The following is a 25,447-nucleotide window of genomic DNA, read 5'->3' as shown; positions in this document are numbered from 1 at the left end:
GCTGTGCTGGCATCTCAGCTTTCAGTTCTTAGAATCAAAGTGCGGTATTTCTGTTCTGAAGACAAAATGTGAAAATCAGTGATGATAATAATTTAATAAACGTATCTGAGAGGAAACTAAAAAGGACCCACTAAAAATGCCATAAGCAGAATTATGGGATTATGAAACATGTCTGTTTAGCAGAAACTCTGGATAGCTCAATATTAATAATTTTAGGAATCTCCCTGGTGTGTTTCTTATTTTGTTCTTTTCCCATGAGAGAAGTACATTTTGTACCCATATATTTATTTCATTTTACCTCAGACAGTGCTATATCTACACTTGCCTTGTAGATGGGGCTCTTTCAAAAATAAACCCTGTCTTTGACAGCACCCTTATTCCTAATTAATTTTAGGGAGTCCTTCAAAGAGGGGGTTTACTGTTTAAAGATCCCCATTTATACTGCTTTTTTCTCTCAAAAGAGATTATGCATGGTGGAGAACTGGGAAAACACATGTAACAGTGGATGGGACATCAGCCAGAAGAGGACACTCCTGAGTTAGAAGAGCTACTTCCAAGATAGACCAAAAAGAGGTGCCCATGGCATCAAGTCACGGCTTGTTACCCATGTCATACAACAAATTGAGATAAGCTACCAAGACCGTGGCTCCAGAGACCTCAGGGAAGAGCAGCAGGGTAAGAAGTTCAAATGGTGATAATCAATCAGTGGGCTCCAAACACTTAATAAATATTTCTGACCCCTTGTACAAGCATGGCTCTGTAAACTAATAAATTTAGTGATGCCTTGTTTTATAAATATTTGATCCACTGACTCATTTCTTTCAATCCAGGGTTCTGCAAAATTGATATCCTGTCTTCAAGAAGCCTTAGAAAGCTGTGGGAGATTCCTGGCAGGAATAAATGTCTAAGCATAGTTATTTACAGATCTAGAAATTAACCATCTGGCAGTTTGGCAAAGTGGGAGGGGGATAACAGTCAGTTTGGGAGAAGAGCATATCTTCTTGAATTCTCTTGTCCCTCTATCAGTTATAAAGCAACATTTGTTGCTCTGCAAGGTACAGCACTAATCAGGTGAGGAAATCCTTTGCTGCCTAGTTTAACACATGGAATAGCCAAGGTTCTATCGACTCGTAAACGTGGTATGCTTTAAACTGTCTGGTCATACGGACATACACCGGGTAATCTTTGTATTCCAGCACAGTAAACCCTCGAGTTATGCGGGGGTTGCAGCCCCCGCATAACTCGAATTTTCATACAAGTCGAGGGGAGATGGGAACCAGGCTGCTGCCTGCTTCCCCGCTCCCCTGGGCTTGCAGCAGCTGATAAACTGACCAGCCCAGCAGGGAACTGACCAGCTCCCATAGTGGCAGGGAGTGTCAGCTGGTCAGTTTCTCAGGTCCCACAAGGGAGCTGAAAACCAGGCAGCAGCCTGACTCCTGGCTCCCCTCCACTCCTTGGAACAAGGAAACTAACTAGGGCTGCTTCCCTACTCAGTTTCCCAGGTCTGCAAGTGGAGAGGAGCCAGAAGCCAGGTGGCCACCTGGTTCCCAGCTCCCAGCTACTCCAGGGACAGGGAAACACTCCTGTCAGGGGTGACAAGAGTCAGGCTCCTGTCGGGGTGGCAGTCACATTAACCTGAGACACTCACAATTTGATTGAGTGTATCTTGAGGGCTTACTGTACAGGGTCAGTCCCACAGTAAATAATCCTTCCCTACAATTGTAGGAGCATGGACATTTCGTTTACCCTCTTTCGTCCACTGTGAATAACTAAATTTCCTTACTGGCCCTCAAACATCTCTGGATGAGTGGAAGAGCTGAAGTGAGTCACATATTTTCCAACAAATACGATTATATTTCTGGTTTTCATTTATTGTAAAGTTCATAACAGGATAATGACATAAAAGGAGAGTCTGACTTCTTGCATGCTGCGGCCCCATGCTGCTCGGATGTGGTCAGCTGCTACTGGCATATCTGTGCATGCCATTTGGGTGGAGGAGAGCAGCAGGTCTCCGTCCAATGCATGAACCAAGAAGCACCTCCCCTGCAGCTCCCACTGGCCAGTTTCCAAGCTGTGCTGAAGAACTTTTACTGTTCCAGTAATTTACTCATTTGCCATGAGTCATGGCGGGCCAGACAGAAGTGTTAGATGGGTCTACAGGCTATATTTCCCTGCCCCATTTCTATATGAAAAAGTCTTCTTTGGAACCACTAAAATTGGTCTGTGTCTTTTCTTCCATCATAGCCCTTTCATTTACTATTACTTATTACCCTTATTAGGATATGTTCTAGGATGCTGTCAAAGATACATGAAAAGAGACAAATCTTTCTAATATGACACTAGATAGGTTTTAATGGGCAAAAAAACCACATTCAAAAAGTAGATTATCTCTTTATTCTCAACTAGTTCTTTGTATTTGGCTGATTCTCAACCATGACATTAAAACATTTGAGTCTAAACAAGCTCTTAACATGATGAATCTATGGCGTGAGATTGCAGGAAACATCTGTGTAAAACCAAAGTAATTTTTACGTAAGGTTTTCTTGTTTTGTTTTGTTTTGAAAGCAAACACTACAGGGTTTTGGCCAGACTTAAATGCCATGCTTCATCTTAGGATAATAATGTGAACAGAACTTCCTCTTATATCTCCTGCAGCATGACACAAATAAATACAACATGCTATGCCCTTGAGTTAGTTAAGAAGCAGCTGAAGATTGCATGATGAAGAAGCAGAAGAAGTTTGGGCTATGGCTCAGTGTATAGTAACAGAATCTGTTCAACACAAATCTGACTTGACCATTTCTGACATTCGAAAGATAGGTTCCAGAAATGCAAGAATCTTCTTAACCAGCTATTTCCTATCACCCATACTCTAGGAATTTACTCTAAAGTAGTTTACAATTAAATCATTCTATTACAGGAGTTCTCAAAGAGTGGTCTGTGGACCACTAGTGGTCTGTGACCATCTTGCAGGTCAGCTGTAGGCTCAGGGCTTGCTTCGCCCTTGCAAAGGGGAACTTGCTCTGGCACCAGCTGTAGCCCCCGCTGCCCCTCCATGTGGCTGGAGAGCCAAGAGCCTCATGGGCTAGATACAGCTTGTAGGGGGAAGAAGCAGCTCCACATGCTGCCACTTCCCCTGCCCCCGGCTGTGGGAATGATAGCACAGGAAATGGCTGGCCTGGAGGCTTTTCCCACTGCTACCATTGGCCAGAATCATGGCCAATGGGAGCAGTGCAGGGTGGGGGGAGTGCCAGGGAGCAGCAGGGAGTATAAAATCAGATAACTGTCCATCTCATGCCCAGACTGTGCATCCCCATCTCCCTCATGCACCCTCTCTTGTCAAGACCCCCCAGCCCCTAAACCATTCCTGCACCCTCCCTCCATGCCAGACCCCCCCAACCCTCAGCCCGCTCCTGCACTCAACCTCCCACCCAGACACCCATCCCCCAGCCTACTCCTGATCTCTACCTCTCACCCACACCGCCCAGCCCCAGCCCACTCCTGCACCCAACCTCCTCCCGCACCCTGAACCCTCATTTTTGTCCCCACCACAGAGCCTAGGTGACTGCTAACCCAAAAAAGGTTCCCTATGCCTGCCATAAATAAAGACAATGTTAAAACTTTTTGTTTTGGACATAAGTTAATATTTTACTTTATTTAAAACAAAGTATGGTAAACTAACATGATATATGCAATGAAATCTAAATATACACCTCCTTATGCTGTAGATGCATACTGACATTTTTATGCTCTGGTAGCCTCATAGGAATCATTTAGTAGTTAAGGTATTTAGCGATAAGTGAATGCACTTTGTCATCATGGGTGGTTGTCTGGTGGTCCGCGGAAAGGTTTGCACTGAGTAGAGTAATCTGTAAACCAAAAAGTATGAGAACCATTATTCCATTATAGAACATACCTTAGTGTAAACATAAGTAAAATAAACCCTGTCACTAAGTTGAGAAACAAATATGAAGCTCTTGATGTTGTCTGTTGTATCAGTATTGGAAATCTGACCCTACAGTCCTTACTTACACGGAACTATGACTACTTACAAAGGCAGTTTTGCCTAAATAAAGACTTCATAACAGGACCTTGTTCATTTAGAGTAAGTCTACACTACAAAATTAAGCCAACCTTAGTTATGCTGATGAACAGCCACCACAGTAATCAAATTGCTTTTGGATATCCACATTGGCTGGGTCTACACTACAGAGTTTTGTCAACAGAAGGGGCCTTCTGTTGACATAACTTAGGGAGTGTCTACACTCTTAAAGCATTCTGTCGACAAAGTCTCGTCAAAACTCTGCATTTTCCTTGACAGTATTATCCCTCAAAAAATTGAGGCATAACAATCTCTGGACAGAGTACTGTCGACAACATTGTAGTGTAAACACTTCTGTCAACAGAGAGGAATTCACGTTGCCGGGCAGCCCTCTTTGCAGAGCTGCCATTCTACTTTCTGGTACCAGAGGGCAGTGCAGTCTGACAGTTCTCTGTTGACAGAGCAAGTTGTGTGTACATGCAATCTGAGCTGTGTCTACACGTGCAAAATCTTTGAAACAAATGGCCCTTTTTCGAAAGAGAGGGAGGAGTGTCCACATGTGTAAACCTGTTTTTCGAAAGAAAATCGAAAGAATGGGGCACAGACTTCGAAATCCAAACCCCGATCCCGTATCAGGAAGATCACTCCCTTTCGAAATAATAAATTGAAAGACTACACGTGTAGACACTCCACAGTCCGCTCTTTCGAAATACAGATCCACCGTGGTGCCTATCAGCTGGAGCATGGGGCCGCTCCAGCCAGCAGCATTGGGGCTCTATGGTCCCTGCGTTTGACTATCTTAAAGCTGCACGCAGGCAGGAAACCCGTGGCAGGAAGCTGAGAGCGTGCTAGGAGCAGCCTGCACACGCGCTCCAGCCTGACACTCCAGCGCCCGCATGGCAAGCAGCCAGCCCCCCCCGCGAGCCCCACGGCCCCCCCTTTGAGCCCCTGCAAGGTTCCAGGGCTCCCAGGGGGAGAAAAAAAAAGGGCCCCCTCCTGGGTGGAGCAGGAGCTGCGGGACTTCCTCAGCCTCTGGCAGGATGAGGAGGTGCTGCACCACATGGGTGTGAAGCTGCACAATGCTGCAGCCTTCGGCCATCTGGCAATGGGCCTCCACACCAGGGGCCACCTGGAGCATACCACAGAGCAGGTACGCTCCAAAGTAAAAGAGCTGCACCAGGGATATGTCCGGGCCAGGGACCAGGCTGGATGCTCTGGGGCAGGACCAGCAACATGCCCCTTCTACAGGGAGCTACGGAGCATCCTGGGACCCCAGGAGAGGTCACCCCCCATGGCTTTCCTGGACACCTCCAGGGAGGAGCTGAAGCCGGAGGAGGAGGAGGAGCAGCCCAGATCGTGGACCCAGGAAGGCGAGGGGACCATGGACTGGTCAAGTGAGGAGGGGGAGCTGACCATAGTCATCCCCTCCTGCTCCTCCAGCCAGGCGACCGAGGGCTAGACATCTCCAGACGTCACTGAGGGACCCTCAGGTATGTCCAGAGCGGGCCACGCCTACTCCACAGGGTGGGGGCGATGCATTGGCTAGGCACCCGCACATAGAACTGGTGGTCCCAGGCCGCACACAGGCCAGCCCCCACATGGGATGCGGCACCTCGCAGTGCCACACAAGCGATGCCCAGCACCTGCCCCCAGTGGACAGCGCCGTAAGCCGCACAGGGGTGGCAGCTGGTTGGTGCCAGAAAGCACCCGGGGCCCACGCACTACAGGCTGGGAATGGCCACCTGCAGGAGAGACCCCTGGAATCACACCCCAGGCTGGGAGGCCCGGTCCCGGGTGGGGGGGTGGTCAGTGCTCCCTGGAGGGTTCAGTGTCCCTTGGGGGGGAGGGGGCCCCATGGGGTGGGCTCGGGTGGGTAGTCCACAGCCGGGTCCCCTCTGCCTGGGGCACATTACTGACATGCTCTCCTCCTCTCCACACAGCCGCACCATCTGTGGGCCAGGAGAGCCCCGTGCCATCCCTCATCCTGGAGAGCCCACCCACAGCCGTCAGAGATTCTGGACTCTACCTGAGACAGCGCACTGTCAGGGCCGTGGCCAGAGGGCCCTCTGCCAGGCTGAGGAAGACCCAGCCACCCAGCGCCAGGCTGAGGAGCACCTCCAGCTTGCCCGGGCCGACATAGAGTGGTGGAGGGAGGCCTGGGATAGACTGCTGGACACCCTTGAGGGCATTGGCCATGCTGTGTGGGAGCACACAGCCACTGGGGCCCGCCTCCTGGCCTCCCGGCGTCTCCCCCTGCTGGCCCTGCCCCCTCCGCCCCCACCAAGCCTGCCCCCTCCGCCTCTACTGAGCCTGCCCCCTCTGCCCTCACTGAGCCTGCCCCCTCTGCCTCAGCCAAGCCTGCCCCTCTGCCATCAGCAGGCCCACCCACCAGCAATATTTGCTGGTGCTACTGGCACCCTCCCGCCCCCACCGCTGGGGACCCCACACCCGGGGGGGGCAGGGGCTCCAGGGGCCGACAGGGTTTATGGCCCACCACCCCTGCCCTGGAATGAGCACCTCAACCCCCTCCAAGTTAGGTTCCTCACGCCCCTCTCCGAGTTAGGTTTCCCTCTGCAAGTTAGGTTCCCCCCTCCCTCTTCCAGGTTAGGTTTCCCCCTCCAAGTTAGGTTCCTCCTGTACACATTTATGAACATCCAGTTACATAAACGTTTATTTATTATTCACCACTCCGTGCTGTGCTCCTCGGTGGCTGGTGAGGGGTGGATATGCGGGTGCGGGTTCGGTGCTGGTGGGGGTGGGGGTGGCAGGGATGGTGCGTGACGGATGTGCGTGGGACGTGGGCGTGCGTGCGGGTCAGAGGTGGCCATCAGCAAAGGTCTGCCTGAGGGCCTCCCGAATGCAGTGGCCGTCCCGGTGGGCCTGGAGGATGGGGGCGGCGCCCGGCTGCTTATAGACAGCACCAGCTGGAGGGCGCCCACCAGGGACATAGGTGTCCCCCTTTCCCTCCACAATGATGTGGAGGATGCAACAGGAGCCCACCACCCGGGGCATGTTGGGGACCCCGACCTCCTGCTGCATGAGGAGGCACCTTCACCACCCCTTTAGGCGCCTGAAGGCCTGCTCCACCACGTTGCGGGCAGGGTTGAGGCGCTCATTGAACGCCTCCTCGGTGGGGTTGAGGTGTCCTGTGTAGGGCCTCATGAGCCACGGCTGCAGGGGGTACGCTGCATCTGCCACTAAGCAGAGCAGCATGGTGATGTCCTCCGCCACGGGGATCTCCCTCTGGGGGATGAAGGTGCCAGCCCCCATGTGGCAGCAGAGGCCGGAGTTCCGGAAGACCCGGGCATCATGGGTGCGGCCAGCCCAGCCCATGTAGAGGTCAGTGAACTGGCCCCTCGTGTCCACCAGGGCCTGCAGCACCACCGAATGGTAGCCCTTTCGGTTGATGTGCTGGCCAGTGCTGTGTGGCAGGGTGCGGATGCAGGTGTGTGTACCATCCAAAGTGCCGATGCAGTTCGGGAAGCCCAGGTCCTGGAAGCCGGCAATGGTGTTGTTCACATCCCCCAGGCGGACGACCCTATGGAGCAGCATCACGCTGATGGCCCTGACGACCTGCAGAGGGGGAAGGGGGACACATGCTCTTGTGCGGGTGTGGCAGCCATTGCCCCCTGCCTCAGGCCCATTCTGCCCCCCTCCTGTCCAACCCCTGGCCCGTGAAGCCCCCACTCCCTCCCGTCCAGCCTCTGCCCCATCCGGCCCCTTGCAGGGGAGGGTACCCCTTGCCCCATCCCCCCTGCCCCCACCTTACCTCCATAAGTACAGCCCCGACTGTGGCCTTGCCCACCCCAAACTGCTGTCCCACGGAGCGATAGGAGTCTGGGATGGCCAGCTTCCAAATGGCAATCACGACCCGTTTCTCCAGGGTGAAGGCTTGCCACATGCAAGTGTCCTGGTGCCGGAGTGTGGGGGCGAGCCAGTGGCAGATCTCGTCAAAGGTCTGCCTCAACATGCAGAAGTTCCGCAGCCACCTTTCCTTGCCCCACTCCCCTAGCACCACATACTCCCACCAGTTGGTGCTGCTGGGGTGAGTCCAGAGGCGTCGGGGCACCTGGGGGGACTGTGCAGCCACCTGATGAGCTCGGGTGCAGCTGCGGTGATGGTGCACAGTACTGCCAGTAGAGTGTCCATGCTGAGGGCGTCCTCCTGCAGGAGTTGTCGCTGGGCCTCCATGGTGGGCACGAGTGGGCTCTGCTGGGCTGGGACAGGCTGGCTAGCACTCGGCTCGTGTGGAGGGAAGGGTGGAGGGAGGGGCCCTTGAAAGGAGGCAGCTGGCTGCAGCCCCGCAAGGGCTTGTCGTCCATGAGACCCCGTTCGCGGCGTTTCCTGCTTCCCTTCTTTCGAAAGAGAGCTTGGAGCCATGTGGACGCTCTCTTTCGAAAGACCTCAATGGCACTTTGAAAGAGCAGATTGGAATGCCGATCTGAAAAATGGCGGTAGGTGCTCTCTTTCAATGGCTGCTTTTTCGAATGCCAAACTTCGATTTTCGCCTTTTCGAAGGGGTGCTTACATGTAGACACAGCTCTGTTGACAGGGGTTCTGTCGAGATTACACTGCTGACAGTAACTTCTGTTGACAGGTGCTTCTAGTGTAGACATGGCCACTATGTCCCTGGAGTCAGCGATGTGCATTCTTAAAAGGGGCACTTGCACCTATTTAACTGTCAGTTCTGCTGATAGTATGGCAGTCACTTTCCTTGTAGTAAAGTGGCTACTAAGGGATTAATTGAAAAACTCCAAATATTACAGGATGGAGAAAGGCTTCACCCTTTGATCTTATTTCCTATTTATTGGTGGGAGCTGCACCACCATTTTGAAGTATGTACTTCCAATAATAAGCAGCCTGTTCTTTAGCCTGTAGCAACTGTACATAAACAGTATCTTACTTTACCCTCTGAGAGTCCCTGTACAAAACTTACAAGTGCATTTGAGTGTGCTAAGCGTGTGTTTGACAATATATATATAAAACTTAACTGAAGCACCATGTGCTCTCTCCATTTTAATCCTTATTTATCTCACCCTTTCCTTTTGTTTATTACCTTCTTTTATTGTGTTCTGTCTGAATTGGTTGCAAACACTTTTAGACAGAGATTCTGTAAAGCACTCAAACATAACAAGTAATAATTACTCATAGTAATATGACCTGCAGTGGGACCTGATGCAAATATAGCTCCTTTAAGATGGCTACTTTTGTTCCTTTATTAGAGATCACAGAGAGAGAGGAAAAACTTGTTTTATACCTCAAAGGCTCCCACATGTGGAGTACTTCAGGGATTCAGCCCAGTTCTTTTCTTATGCATTATCTATGTGAAGCTGCATTCAACTGATCCAGACACAGTGATCCTCCTAGTAATGCAGTGGGTGTGTGATACAAGCAGTTAGCTCAAGCACAATCAATGCAAGATGCCTCCAGTTTAGTGGAACAAAGTATTTTGAGGAACTAGCTTTAAAGATGACCTTTCCTATTATTGAGGGCATCTGGTCCTGAGTGATCAAAGATTTTGCTTAGCTCTACAAGTGCTGCTCACTAGAGTTATCTTAAACACCTTACCTATTATCTCCTCAAAGTACTGAGCCATGCCCATTCCTACCACCACAGGCAATATCTATCACACAGAAGCTGGGCACACTATTCCTTCTGTGTGCTACTGACCAAGGGCTATGCAGAAGTGATAGCTTGTGCAACAGGCTATGTTTTATTTTCTAAACAATGCTAACCAGGGTTAAAACCAGTGCTCTGCACATGGTATTAGCTGGCAATAGAATTCCTGGACCATTTCAAGCTTCCCAATCTCATATTCAAAGACTTGAATAAAACCTTTGTTGTCCTTCAGACAGTCACACACTCCACTCCCCAGTATGCTACTTTCTACCAGGGACACTCTGGTAACCAACAGATGCACTGTTATGATGAAAGTAGGGTCCATCTATACAGAACAAAATTTACACACGAAGCAGTTAGAGCCTGAATTTCATCACTTGCATTTCCTCAATATACCATGTCAAACAACCCCATCAGGACAGAAGGAATTAAACTATCAGCTTCAATTCACTATTTAAAAAAAAAAGTTTTCTCTCTGAGATACAATGTTAGAGGCTATTAGTTAAATGGGCAGACAACGTTATAACAAGAGCAGTTCTTCATTAAAAATAAAAAGCAACTTAGTATTTGTACCCATTAGAAAACCGTACAAGCCGAGTCATATTACTTCTCTGGAGGCAACAGTTATTGCCACTATCTCTAGAGAGTACTTAATCCAGGCATGTTCATTAATACCAGACTCATTAAGTCAGCTTCTTCCAACAAAAGTGGGATTTTCTTTTCTTTTCTTGTCAACAAATCCCGTGGAACATCTACGTGGCCAAAGTGATCTGTTGGGAGTCTGCCAACAAAACCCAGCTGATCAGCTGGCAGAGTTAAACCTCTCCCTGATGAGGTATAGCACCCCTGTCGACAGTATTTTGTTGACAGAGTGCCCATGTAGAGACTTCTATCAGCAAAGAGGGCTTCCAGTTCAACAGGCAGCCAGCCCTGTTTGCAGAGCTTCCAGTCAGCCATTATGTCTAGAGAGGTTCGGGAAGTCTGGCTGCTCTCTGTCAACAGAGCAGATTGCTCTTTCAATCTGCTTTTATGTGTAGATGCAATCTCTTGACAGAAGTTTTGCAGGCAAATCCCTTTCGACAGTCACTTCTGTCAACAGAGGCTTCTCATGTAGACATAGCCTAAAGGACTCACAGGAGGGAGGGAGAGGTTGACTGGGAGGGAGGGTGATTTTGTACCAGATTAAGACAAATGACACAGCCGCAGGAGCAGGGTAAGAGGACCCCACTGTCTGCCTGCTAGAACACAAATGGTCCCCCAAGGATTCCAAAAGGAAAGGTTAGCAGGGACTTTGCATTCAGGATGTTTTATTGTCTTGGATCATCTCTGTTCTCTTCTTCACATTATTAAGGATAACAGACTACAACAGACTATAACAGACTATATGCTGAATAGTAAACAGAGAGGTAGCCGTGTTAGTCTGTACTCCAACAAAACAAAGCATAAAAGCTGTTTTCCCATGAGAGAGTTAAAGCTTCATGCCTCTTGGGTGGACTGCTGGGTGAACAGTGTATCTAAATGCTGGAAAGTACTGCCAATGCTGTTTCTAAAGGGAGCAGGCATCTGGGCACCCGGTTCCAACATTCAAAGGGTGGTACCAGATAGAAAGTCTGAATCCTGAGACTGTGCATATGGTCCTAAAATTTGGGACCATGGCTGGATTCCGGTGAGCCTCCAGGGGCTTGAAACACCCTGTGGATTCAGAGTGACAGATATTTGGATTCTCCTTGCAGCTACCCTAGTAGATGGCCAGGAAGCTGCAATCTTGTATCTGTGCCAGAAAGAACTGGCCCATTTGCACTGTGACAGACTGGCAAGAGAAAAGGCACTGGCTTTTCAGCAGACTAAAATGGGGACCAGCAATGTGAGCATGTCGGCCAGCTGGGATTGGAGGCCTTTGGGTACCCATGTGAGGCAAGAAGAGATATGAGAGGGCCTTATTAGAGAAAAAGCAGCAGGAAGAAAGGCAAGGCTCTGGATGATCTGGGATAGCAGGGAAAAAAGGAGTGAAGTGAGAGTCAAATCTCCCTCACTCTCAACCCTTAGTTTAAAAATCCTCAAGACAAGTGCGGTCATCCAGATGGTTCCTATATTTAACATAAGTTGTGTTCTGTTAATGTAGCCAAGTAGTGTGTGTGAATTAGATCCATACAGGGCCCGACTTTCAGCAGTGCTGAGCAGCTTCCAATAGGAAAAAGGCCCAACACTGTACTGTAAATATATTATAGATTGAGTCAATAAAATCCAAATCCATAAAACTTCTGTTACAGTAAATAACTGAGCATAATTCTGCAGCGTGTTCATGATCAATGTGGAGGATCTCAAAATAGCCCCTTAATTTTGTATTAGATTATTGTAAATGCATATAATTGTTAATAGGTTTCCAAATGAAATGGCAGTTTAATCTCAAGTATCCAGGAAATGCTTGTTTTGATGCAATAAAAAATAAAGGGAGAAACTGTCTCCTGATTCTTTTTCCTGGAATTATTAATAGTTCTGTTTATATATAACTAGAAGACTTACCCAGCATTGCTCTGGTCCTTCAGGACAGGGGGCTAGCAGTGTGTAGGATACAGGAGTTAGGGCAGGGGACTGGGGATGCAAGAGGCTCAGGCCAGGAGGCTGGGAGCATGGGGCATGCAGGAGTTAGGGTTGAGGGGTGAGGAGGGGCTCAGAGCTGGGGGCTGGGGATGTGTGGGCTTCAGGAGTCAGAGCAGGAGGTGAGGAGGGTCTCAGGGCAGGGAGTGGGGATGGAATGGCCCTTGGCAGGGGGTTGGGAGAACAGAGGTTTAGCAGAGGTGGTGTGGGTGTCTGTCAGCTTATGCCAGGGTCCACCCACACCCCATGGATTGACTCAATCCAAAGCCAGTGGGAGCTGAGGTAGACATGTCCTGCTCAGTGCTCAGACATTACCATACTTGGTCTCCCAGGTCTTTGATGTGGTTGCGCATGGTTTACAATAACAGTAAAAATGTAGTCAGTGAGCAGTCCCTATTCAGATGAGAGCGGGCTCCACACTAGATTAATTACTAGAAATTAAATGGAATCGGTCAGACTGAGAAGTAAACTATCAAATAATGCTAATGCTTTATAAATCATCCAAGAGATCAGTGCAAAGAGAATCTATATAAGTTTGTTCTACGTGCAATAGTAACAGAGAGGCAGCTGTGTTAGTCTGGATTCTAACAAAACAACCCAGCAGTCCTGGAGCACTTTAAAGATTAACAAAATGACATATTAGATGATGAGCTTTCATGGGACAGACCCACTTTTTCAATTGTTACATATTCTGTGTAGCTGCAATGTCATATGTCCATTTATTAACATACTCTGAAGACAACCAAAATCAACAAACACAATTATTTAAACAATAATAGTTTTAAACATTGAAAACCACAACATTTAATAGGTCATTCATATTTATTTTCCCACATCACTTGCATAGACTCAATCAACAACGCACTGTGCTCTGTGTGACAAGAAACTTTTTGCAGGCATTGGAGGACAGTTTAACTGAGAAGTTTTATACACTGGGAAACATTCCAGCTCTTTCAGGACTTTCATCCTGAATTAACTGATCTATCCAGACCCAACTAGCTGCAACCTAATCTTACAGAATAGAAACTCAGATTTATTTAGAGTAAAACAGACAGAGATTTATCATTTTTAGACTTCAATTTTCTGATAAAAGGAACCAAACCAGCTCCCCCCAAAACCAGTGGGGAAACCCCTCACTGCTCTCAAGGGCCCACATCTGAAGAGCATATTTAAGTACATCCATCCATCAGTCTTAGCTCAATAAATCATTTAAGTGCATTGAAGTAAATTGGATTAAAGTCAACCATATGGTTTCATTAGGATGGACTACTGAATCAGGGATGAAGGGATTAGAGATTAGGAGCCTGATACTGTGAACCTCCTGAGATTTAAGAAGCCCTACAGAGTGTAGATGACCCTACCATTTTACACAGATTTCATCATCTAAACAACTAGGCTATGTCTACACTACAGCGATTTGTTGACAGGAGTCACTGTCGGAAGATCTCTTCCAACAAAGCTTCTGTTGACAGATCGGCTACGTCTACACGTGCAGCCAACATCGAAATAGTCTATTTCGATGAATAACGTCTACACGTCCTCCAGGGCTGGCAACGTCGATGTTCAACTTCGATGTTGCTCAGCCCAACATCGAAATAGGCGCAGCGAGGGAACGTCTACACGTCAAAGTAGCACACATCGAAATAGGGATGCCAGGCACAGCTGCAGACAGGGTCACAGGGCGGACTCAACAGCCAGCCGCTCCCTTAAAGGGCCCCTCCCAGACACAGTCGCACTAAACAACACAAGATACACAGAGCTGACAACTGGTTGCAGACCCTGTGCCTGCAGCATAGATCCCCAGCTGCCGCGGAAGCAGCCAGAAGCCCTGGGCTAAGGGCTGCTGCCCACGGTGACCATAGAGCCCCGCAGGGGCTGGAGAGAGAGCATCTCTCAACCCCCCAGCTGATGGCCGCCATGGAGGACCCAGCAATTTCGACGTTGCGGGACGCGGATCGTCTACACGGTCCCTACTTCGACGTTGAACGTCGAAGTAGGGCGCTATTCCTATCTCCTCATGAGGTTAGCGACTTCGACGTCTCGCCGCCTAACGTCGAAGTTAACTTCGAAATAGCGCCCGACGCGTGTAGACGCGACGGGCGCTATTTCGAAGTTGGTGCCGCTACTTCGAAGTAGCATGCACGTGTAGACGCAGCTATCATGTCCACACACAAAAGTGTATGGAAAGGGCAATTCATTTTTGTCAACAGAGAGTGGCCAGACTATCCCGCCCTCTCTCGACAGAACAGCTGACCAGAAGCACAGCAAATAGGGCTGCCCGGTGACCTGGAAGCCCACTCTGTCGACAGAGGGCCCCCCAAGCATCCACACGGCTCTTTTATTGGCAGATTCTGTGGAGAAATATGTTCTGACTCATGGAGGAGAAGCAGAAGGCTGTTGACAAAAGTGCTGAATTCTATCAATAGTATGTCAGCAAAATGCAAGATGCTCCATGGGTTTTGTTGACAAAACCCTCCATGTAGGTATAGCCCTAGGCTTCCAGTAGTAATTTCAAGTAGCCATGACGAGCTCAATTTTTCCAGTATACTCTGCATATATTTAATAGCGTAAGGCAAGTTTTTCATTACAAATTATATTCTTTGCAAATTTGCAACACAAGAGTTGGGCACACATATTAGATCAAACTTCGCAATTGATCATTTCTGACAGGGAAAAAACCCACTTTAACTTCACCAATATGTCTGTCTTTACACATTAATGGTATTTTGAAGCAGTACTTCAAAAGCAACAGCTTTCGTATATAAGATACATGTTGGACCCTAAAAGAATAGCTTTGACTTGACATGAAACCTAACAGAATGATGGAATGCAAGCTCATGGGCAGCACTGTAAGCCACACTGATGAAAATTTCCAAGCCCAAGTATTTGTGACTGATTAAAAACAAAGCTTTGTGTTAAAATAAAAACAAAACAATTTTAAATTTGCAGCAATATTTTATAGCTATAAAGTAACTAAATCAAGTAAACCAACCCACTTCTGAAGTTACTCATTTACTGATTGGGGGTTGGATATTTGAATTGTGAATGCAATGTCCCTGCTAACCTTTCCTTTTGGAATCCTAAAATTCCTTTTGGAATCCTTTTGGAATCTGCTGTTCTAGCAGCAGACAGTGGGGTCATCTGCCCCCTCACTTAGCCTGCTCCTGCAGCCATGTCCTTTCTCTTAATCTGGTACAAAATCACCCTATCTCCCAGTCAACCTCTCCCTCCCCCCCATGAATCCTTAAGGCTACATCTACATGGCTGCGTCTACACTTGCATTCCTCTTTCGAAAGAGTCATGCAAATGAGGGAAATGAGTCTCTTGCAATAATAAGGAAGCAGAATAGATCTATCTGCAAAACAATTACTTTTTTCCATTGTATTTATCATCATGTTAAAGCAGACCAGAAGAATCAATTTTCCAACACTTCTATAGAACATTAATTTCTGCAATTCATTTTAGCCAAACTGTACTGTCTAGCGACATCCCTATCTTGCATATCTTGTCAACATTCTAGTTTTGTCATAATCTAAGAGGAAAAGGTGGTGTACAACAAAAATTCCATTACACTGTTTGAAAGATATAACCTCCCTCCCTTTAAAAACAGTGCCAGCTTGTCTACACAGAATGCAAAACAAAAACCATAAAACGGACAACAAAGCCTTCCCTATATACAAAGGTAGGAAATAAGTGTACTAAAGGCTCATCATTTGTAAATTGTGAAGAAAGTTTTAGATGCCAGAATACGGTGTAAAAGGCCATCACTTACCAAGGGATTTTACTATTTAAAAAAATTAAACTAAAACATAGAGGCAAAGGCTGTCTCCCATGCTCTCTTCCTCTATTTTAATCAAAAACTTCCATCTTCTCCATATCCTCCTGTTAGACATAGGCTACGTCTACACGTGAAGCCTACATCGAAATAGCTTATTTCGATGTAGCAACATCGAAATAGTCTATTTCGATGAATAACGCCTACACGTCCTCCAGGGCTGGCAACGTCGATGTTGAACTTCGACGTTGCGCAGCACAACATCGAAATAGGCGCTGCGAGGGAATGTCTACACACCAAAGTAGCACACATCGAAATAGGGATGCCAGGCACAGCTGCAGACAGGGTCACAGGGCGGACTAGCGCTTCCGGGGCAACAGCTAGCCGCTCCCTTAAAGGGCCCCTCCCAGACACACTCAGCCTGCACAGCACGCGGTCTGAGGAGCCATAGGCACACAGACCCCGGGCGACGCAGGCATGGACCCCCAGCAGCAGCAGCCAGAGGTCCACCCAGCCCTCCCAGCAGGAGCAGGGCTTGCCCTGATCTATGCCATGCGGGAGGCAGCTGAGCACCTCCTTGCTACCCCGGAGGAGGAGCTGCCCCCAGGGCAGCAGGGCTCAACCCCCAACCCTGCAGCACCCCGCCCCCACCCCCGCCTCACACACCGGCGGCTGTGGAGCTACCCCGCCAGCACCGACTGGTGGAAGTGGCTGGTGCTTGGGGAGTGGGACGACGACCGCTGGCTCAGGAACTCCAGGATGAGCCGGCAGACATTTATGGAGCTGTGCCAGCGGCTCACCCCCGCACTCAGGCACCAGGACACCGCCATGCAGCGTGCCCTCACAGTGGAGAAACGGGTCGGCATCGCTGTCTGGAAGCTGGCCACTCCAGACAGCTACCGATCCATGGGACAGCAGTTTGGTGTCGGCAAGGCCACTGTCGGGGCTGTCCTCATGGAGGTAAGAGAACCCACGGGGGGAGGGCAGGGCAGGGGAGGGTGGCCCAGGCAGAGGAGGGCAGGGCAGGGCAGAGGAGGGGAGGGGAGGGCAGGGCAGGGCCACGCACACCCTGCTCACCCCTCATTGGTGCTGTCCCATGTGCTTTCTCTGCAGGTTGTGCGTGCCATCAATGCCATGCTTCTGCACAGGCTCGTGAGGCTGGGGGACCCAGATGCCACCATCGCGGCCTTTGCCACCTTGGGCTTCCCCAATTGCTTCGGGGCTCTGGATGGGACTCACATCCCCATCCGCGCCCCGCATCACAGTGGAGGACGCTACATCAATCACAAGGGCTACCATTCTGTGGTCCTCCAGGCCTTGGTGGACAGCCGGGGCCGTTTCCAGGACATTTATGTGAGCTGGCCTGGCAGCACCCACGACGCCCGGGTTTTCCGGAACTCGGGCCTGTGCCGCCGGCTGGAGGCGGGGACCTACATCCCCCAGCGGGAGATCCCTCTGGGGGACACCACCATGCCCCTCTGCGTCATCGCAGATGCGGCATACCCCCTCCGGCCCTGGCTCATGCACCCGTACACGGGCCATCTCTCCGCTAGCCAGGAGCGCTTCAACCAGCGCCTGAACCACGCGCGCCAGGTGGTGGAGCGCTCATTTGGCCGCCTGAAGGGACGCTGGAGATGTCTCCTGATCCGACTGGATGCGGGCCCCAACAACATCCCCCTGATTGTGGGTGCCTGCTGCGCCCTGCACAATTTGGTGGAGAGCAAGGGGGAGGCCTTTTTCCAGGGCTGGGCTGTGGAGGCCGGCAGGGCTGACGTGCAGCCACCCGCTGCCCCCAGTCGGCAGGTGGACCCCGAAGGGACCCGGGTCCGGGAGGCCCTGCGGGCCCACTTTGATGATGAGGCCACGGGGTGAACTCTGCCAGGCCCCCCACTGCCCACCACTTCCTCCACCACAATCCCTGCCCCAACGCCCACACCATGGAGCACCCAACCGCACCCCCCTCCCACTTTTCCTGGACAAATGACAGTAAGCACTTGTGGCTGAACTTAAACTGCTTTTTCTTGTAGAACTTTTTTTTTTAACTATAAATAAAACAAGAACAAACTATATACAACATGTGTGGAACCAAAGTAATATGTACAAATAAAACAATAGTAATAAAAAAGTGTGTTCAGTAATAAAAAGAAAACCAGGGGATGATAAAGGGGAGAACTATTTACATGGGGGGGACGGGGCAAACGGGGGGCACAAAATAATAAGTCCCAACTATATACAAGGGGGGGGCCACGTCCCGGGCCCCTCGCCCCTAAAGTCCGGCACTGGGCGTGGGCGGCCGGGAGCCCCGCCGCGGCCGCAGCCCTGTCCGGGGCTGGCTGGGGGCAGGGCGGACCGGAAGATATGCCTGGCGAGTCTCAGCTGGCTCCAGGGGTCCCTCGGCGCTCCGGCCCTCGGCGGTGGGTGGCGGGGCGACGGCGGATGGGACGGCGACGTGCGGAGCAGCGGGTGGAGCAGGCAGGGCGGACGCTGCAGCGGCCAGCGCGGCATGGGGGGCCAGGTAGTCCACCAGGCGGTTGAAAGTCTCCATGTAGGCCCCCCATGCCTCTTGGCGCCAGGCCAGCGCCCACTCCTGCAGGTGCAGGTGCTGCTCCGCGCCCTCCAACTGTTGACGGTGGATGGCCAGCAGCCGGGGGTCTGTCGCCGTCGGCTGGTGGTGGCGCGGGGTCCGCCGTCTAGCCCGCCGTGGGGCCGGTCGGTCCTTGGCCGAGGGGCTTGCCTGGAGCGATGGCCCCGGAGGGCTCTCCGGGACCACTGATGCCTCGCCGGCGCTCTCTTCCGGTCCTTCCAATGGTGCAGGTGCGGGACACAGGAGAGGAGGGGGGGAAGAAGAATGGAGACAGGTGTTAGTGTGGGCCCCGAGCCGTGGCCTTTTTCCCCCCAGCCCTGTGCTGCAGGTTCCCCATCCCCGTCCCCAGGAGATGCTGCTGTGATGGATGGGGTTCAGGGGTCCCCCTGCACTGCACCCCGTCCCCTGGTGGGAGCGACTCTCACTTCACTCCGCAGGGTCTGACAGGAGAGGCTTCTTAGGCCACAGATGCCCAGTTTCTCCCAGGAGTGACAGCACCAGCTGTCGGAAGAGACAGTCCTTCCAACCCGTCGTGGGGAGAAGACCCCAAGGGGTGCCCCTCTGGAATGCAGCTTTCCCCCTCCTCAGGCTGGCTGCCTTCCAGCTCTCCCTTCCCCTAGCCTCTACCTGTGGCCCCTGCCCTCCCCCCCAATTCAAAGCCAGCTCGGCTCCTCCCTCCTCTTTGTTCAGGGCAGAGGTGTCACCTGCCAGCTGTAGCCCCAGGATCATCCTTTGCCCCTGGGAGCTATTCAGCTCTTGTTGCTCATATCTAGCCTGAGTCTCCCTTTTGCACTCCCCCCACTCCATCACATGCTGCTGCTGCTGCTGTTGCTGCTGCTGCTGCTGCTGCTGCTGCGGGGTGTCCCACCCCCTCCTCCCGGGGGCCCCTTGAGGTTCCGCTCCCCCCTGCCCCAGGGATGGGGCATGGCACCGTCGTGCAGGGTGGGGGCGGGGCAGGGGCTGATGCACTGCTGCGAGGGACATGGCCCTGCTGTCCTTGGGGCCATGGCCATGTGAGCATGTGGGGGGCCCTGGACACATATCTATTACCCCCCGCCCCTCAAGCCCAGGGGTGTACACCAGAGGGGGGTACATACCTGTCGGTCCACTCCCACGGTCCGGAGATCCCCGGGGGGCGGAGGCCCGGCTGCTGCTCTGGGATGGCAGGAGGAGGATCTGCAGCCCGGATTCTGCGGAGGAGGAGCCCCCCTCCTCCTCCTCCTGCCGCGATGTCCCGGGGGTGGGCTCCCGGGGGGCCCCCGGGGTGTGGGGCTTACCTCCGGGGAGGACTCCGGCTGAAGGGCCTGCTGGGGCTCGTCGGCCGAAGTATCAAGGGTGGCTGGAGGGGAGGAGGTGTGCTGGGGGGCCCAGGATGTCCCTGAGCTCGCTGTAAAAGGGGCAAGTGATGGGGGCGGCCCCAGATCGGCCGGCCGCATCCCGGGCCCGGGAGTAACCCTGCCACAGCTCCTTCACCTTACTCCTGACGTGATCAGGAGTGCGGGCAGGGTGACCCTGGGCAGCCAGGCCGTCGGCCAGCCGAGCGAACGCATCCGTGTTCCGCCTCTTGCTCCCCATTACCTGGAGCACCTCCTCCTCGCTCCAGAGCCCCAGCAGGTCCCGCAGCTCGGCTTCCGTCCAGGAGGGGCCCCGCTGCCGCTTGCCAGCCTGGCTGCCCGCCTGGCTGGGCTGGCTGCCCTGGCTCCCCTTGGGGGGGGTCCCCTGGGGGCGCTGGGGGGGGGGGCTGCCGGGCAGCCATCGCAGCTGGGGTGGCTGTCTTTGCTGTCTGAGGAACGTGCAGGCTGGCCGCGTGTCTGGGCTGCCGCCTGCACATTCTCTCAGCTTCCTGCACAGGAAGGGAGGGGGAGGGGACCTTTAAGGGGCCGCTCCACGCGGCCACCATTGAGCTGAGGGGCTGCAGAGAGCATCTCTCAACCCCTCAGCTGATGGCTGCCATGGAGGACCCCGCAATTTCGACATTGTGGGACGCACAATGAGTACACAGTCCCTACTTCGACATTGAACGTCGAAGTAGGGCGCTATTCCTATCCCCGCATGGGGTTAGCGACTTCGACGTCTCGCCGCCTAACGTCGAAGTTAACTTCGAAATAGCGCCCGACACGTGTAGCCGTGACGGGCGCTATTTCGAAGTTAGTCCCGCTACTTCGAAGTAGCGTGCACGTGTAGACACGGCTATAGTTTATCATAAAATGTTTGGTGAACTGAATTGAGACTGTGGTCACCATAATGCCTCTTTTTCAGTAATTTCTCAGGTACATTATATGTTGCCTTAAATTATATAACACTGTAAAATAACTAGAGTTATAGCCAGTATAAAAATATAAAGTAAAGCCGCATATAATAGGAAAAATAAATCTTTAGGGCCCCTTCTGTGAGATAGTAAATAAAACAAAATAAAAGTAAAGGCTGTTTTGTGGGTACTATTACAAAGTATCACCAAGTATGTCATTATTTCCCTGTGCTTTTATTAACAATTTGTACTCCATAACAGAGCAATTAGAGATTTTGACTAAACAATAATATGTCATGGGCTGTGTCTACACTAGAGAATTTTGTCGACAGAAGGGGCCTTCTGTTGACATACCTCAGGGAGCGTCTACTCACTTAAAGCATTCTATTCTGTTGACAGAGACTCGACAGAACTCTGCATTTGCCTCAACAGTATTATCCCTCAAAAATCTGAGGTATAACAATGTGTTGACTGATTTCTGTCGACGGACGTACAGTGTAGACACTTCTGTCGACAGAGAGAACTTCAGGTTGCCACGCAGCCCTCTTTGCAGAGCTGCCATTCTGCTTTCTGGCCAGAAGGGGGCAGTGCAGTCTGGCAGTTCTCTGTCGACAGAGCAAGTTGCTTATAGATGCAAATCTGTCGACAGAGTTTCTGTCGAGATTTTTCCTGTCGTCAGATGTGATTTTATTTTCATGGGAGGAGAGGTTTAGATGGCCAGGAAAAGAAGCCAAGAAGAAAGGGGGCTTTAATAGCCTTTTTCAGTGGACCTTGAGGCTCGAGCAGGAGGCTATCCTTGCCCTCCCTCTGCCCATGCAGGGACTGCAATGATGAGGGTGGGTTACCTCTGCTCAGGGGACTCCAGGCAGGGGACTCCAGGCATCAGCTCTTGCACTGCTGTGTTCGGAGTTCCTCTGCAGCTGCAGGAGGGAGCGCAGGACCTCTGTTTGCTTAGTCACTGCCGTGACAAGCTTTGCCACAGCCTCAGTGTGTTTTGCCGCTTGCTGTTGCTGCAAGTCAAGCATTCTCTGCTGCAACTCAGCTTGACTCTCACACCACTGAGCTGTACTATTATGCCACTGAGCAGTATCCTTTGTCAGCTTGGTGTGCTCAGCTTCATTACTCTCCATGTGCTGAAGAATAACATCCTGCTTGCACTTCTTTCTTCTTCTGTTCCTCTCTGCTACACTGGGCATTGGCTCTGGAAAATGAAGGTCAAAATTAAGATACAATTCAATAATGTGCTTTGAAATGGAATAAATGGGTCTCTGTGTCTACTATTGGGGAAAGTTAACTTTTTGAAGGCCACTGAAGACTTATGAAGGATGGGATAGTAAGTGTGCATTTCAGAATACATCACTTGACATCACTTATCGAGCACATTTCTTTGTGGTCATGGTAAGCTATAAGCAATTGTCCACTTTTGGGGGGAAGAAGAGGACTGCAAAGCAGGGGAAGCCACCATGTGTCCTGCCAGATGTCCTGGGGTAGGGAAAAAATTTACGGACATACCTGGAGCAGTCCTCCACAATGATCAAGCCACATAGAGGGGATAGTGGGGAAGGGTTTGATAACAGCCACATGGATGGCTGTGCGGGGGAGGGGTTCGATGTACAATGAAAGCAATGTAAATTAAAAATAATCCAAAGACAGGCTGGGTGTAAAGCAACATGGGAGGTGAGACACCCAGCAGTGCCCAGCAGCTGGGTGGCACTAGGGAATCCTGAAAAATCAAAAGAAATGATGGTGGAAAGGGACATGGGAGGGGAAATGCTCACCAGAGCCCGGTAGCTGCAGGGCACAGGGGATTCCTGAACAATGAAAAGAAATGCTGGTTGGAAAGGGACATGAGGTGGAAGCCCTGCTGAGCCTGCAAACTGCATCGGGGAGGGGGTGGGGAACAGAGCACCTGCTGGCTGTTGCAGACAAATGTAAAGGGCAGAAAGCACGTTTAAAAAGAAAGATGCAAATTCCCATGCTTCTGCAGGTTGCAGACATGGAGAAAGAACACCTACTCATGCTGTGTGAACAAAAGCCTGGAAAATTTGTTAAAATGCTGTGTGGTGCCATGACACCAGATCACTATTTGGTTGCCTGGCATGGCAAGATGTGCTATCATGGAAGCCGCAACAATTCAGGCCTGCCCACGAACCTCATAAAAAAATACAAGAGTGCCTGGATGAGGCCTCCAAGGAGATCTCCAAAAAGGAGAAGTGCTCTATCCCAAAAAACATTAACACACTGTTCTGAGGGACACAGAACCGTAGCTAGCAAACCTGTACCCGTACACAACCTTACACCTATACCCACCCCTAACCTGCTTCAAGCATGCAGAATATATACTCACCCAAACAGCTTGACCCAGGGGGCTCAGGTACCAGTGTAGAGGGGACTGCCGTGGAGGGGACCAGTTCCAGGTCTATGTGAAGAGCTCTAGGCTGTCTGGCAGAACTTCCTTGGTCCCCAGCTTATGGCCCCCTTCCTCCTTTTTGTTGCCCTCTTCTTCCAGGCCACCCAGATCCTCTGGGCTCACCCTGAATTCCATACCAGGGCCTACACAACTGTTGTAATTCAGACCAGTTTCTGTGGTGGGGTTGCTCCCCATAGCATGTGCAGCTGTTCATAATAGCGGCATTTACATGGAGCTGCCCCTGACCATTTGTTGGCTTGCAGGACTTTTTGATAAGCCTGCCAGAGTTCTTTCACCTTCACCTGACATTGTATTGAGTCGCAGGAGTAACTTTGGGGGGGCAACTCATGTGACATCTGCTCATAAATTGCTGCATTTCTCTTGGCCACCTGAAGTCTCTTCACTACCGATTGGTCTCCCCAAATCTCAAGAAGATCCAGACGCTCCTGGTGGGTCCATGCTGGGGCTCTCTTGAAACCCTGAGAAGTACTAGACAGATCACTACCCTGAGTGCTCATGATTGCAGTAGATGGCTAACGTTCCAATTGATACTGATGCGGTGCGATGTGATAGGAAAAGGAATTTTTTCATAATGGGCGCCTTTTATATTTTCTGGGCTGGGTGCTGCTGAATTCCAATGCAAATTCTAATTCAAATTCAAATTCAATCAAAACTTCATGGACTTCCTGTGACCTTCTTCCTGTGCACCTAGATGAAGAGCAGCGTACAGGGAAGTGGTCATACATGGAGGTTCACCGCGTAGCTCTGTGGGATACATATGGGATGCTTCTGGAGGCTAATAAATTCAAATTAAGGACATGATGCTTCCACACGAGCCTTGATCTGAGATTTTAAATTGAAAATTGATGCTATACCCATCCTGTAATATCAATATTTTGTTATCGGTATTATGGCTCAATAAATTGAGCTAACAGTATTAACTGTGAAGATAGTGACATTTCAATATCAGGCTAATTCCTTCAAATTCAATTTTATCTCATAGTGTAGACACAGTTTCACTTCTCCCTTTCCCCATAGCGTATCCCCATCCCCACCTGCCGCACGCAGGCAATTTAAACCTTCCCCCATGGGGCCCTAGCACCACTACTGTTAGTACACGGGGCTAGAGTGGCTTCCCACTGCTGCTAGCTTACCCCAATGTCACCCTGTGTCAGAGCCCAGGTAATTAATCCCTGATGCTGTAGCCCTCAGAGAAGTGGGCTTGAGGGAAGGGATGTGATGGAGGGACAGAGGGTGGAGCAGGGGCAGAAGGAGGTGGGACGGGGTCAAAGCAGGGGTTGGACTCAAGGAAAGGACACACATGCACCCACCCAACTTACACCCTGCATGTGTAAGCAGCTGTGCACAGGCCAGTTTATGGGAGTGCTTGGGCCCTAGGTGGCATGAGTTTGAGACCCCTGCTCTCAAATCTAAGTCTGGTCTCTTATCCCCATACTCTACTTTTTTATGTAAAATTTTGAAAATTTAGGATTATTTATTTTCTAAGACTTTGTTCGATGTTACTTTTTATTTCACAAATGTATTAAAATTATATGTTTAAAAGAAGAATAGGGAGAAAATAGCCATTGTTGTTTTAAAAAGTCAGGAAAAAAAGGTATATAGAATCTTCAAGAGAACATTTTGTACTTATTTACTGCCTCTCAAAAACTAATACATAAATTTCCCTAATACTACATTGTTATTTTTGTTTATTACTACAATGTATGTGTTGTTCATTTTGCTAACATATTCTTTTAGTTTACCTGTCTTTCAAAAACTTTTCTAAAATTAAAGGGCTCTATTACAGGGTAAGTCAGTAGACACTAATTTCCAGGAAATATACAAGGTTGTGAAGGAAGACATTACTTTGAGTAAATGAATGGAATAAGGAAAATTTGAATTAAGGTTTGGCATATAATTATACTGGGCTGTCCATCTGTTTTTCAAGACAATTGCTAAAAGAAATTGTACAGAAAGAGCAAATGTTATTCCTAATCTAGAATTAAAAAACAAATAAGACTAATTACAAAATTTGCATAAGTTTTGTAAAAAGTATTACAAAGAAATCCACACACATGCTCTTTCTGGATGGAATATGATCTTTCAGCTACAGTTTTAGGTGCCGCAATGAATAATTCCATAAAAGGTCATGAGGTTAGAAAAACCTTTAT

General features: G+C 50.2%; 2 protein-coding genes across 3 annotated transcripts in view; both read right to left on the bottom strand.

Moving 5' to 3' along the window:
• The window catches only part of TTC29 (tetratricopeptide repeat domain 29), a 598,163-nt gene that overhangs the window by 541,704 nt on the left and 31,012 nt on the right, over positions 1-25,447 (bottom strand). The window lies entirely within an intron of this gene.
• LOC142012630 (uncharacterized) lies at positions 3,636-9,238 on the bottom strand. Its single transcript, XM_074993226.1, has 3 exons — positions 7,812-9,238; positions 7,498-7,615; positions 3,636-3,869 (listed from the first exon to the last, which is right to left on the bottom strand). Exons 1-3 carry the CDS (start codon positions 8,010-8,012, stop codon positions 3,817-3,819), a joined length of 372 nt encoding a protein of 123 aa, XP_074849327.1. The 5' UTR covers positions 8,013-9,238; the 3' UTR covers positions 3,636-3,816.

The sequence above is a fragment of the Carettochelys insculpta genome, chromosome 4 (assembly GCF_033958435.1).
Source record: "Carettochelys insculpta isolate YL-2023 chromosome 4, ASM3395843v1, whole genome shotgun sequence".
In the NCBI taxonomy this organism is placed as follows: Eukaryota; Metazoa; Chordata; order Testudines; family Carettochelyidae; genus Carettochelys; species Carettochelys insculpta.
This window is presented reverse-complemented; position numbering and strand designations above follow the sequence as displayed.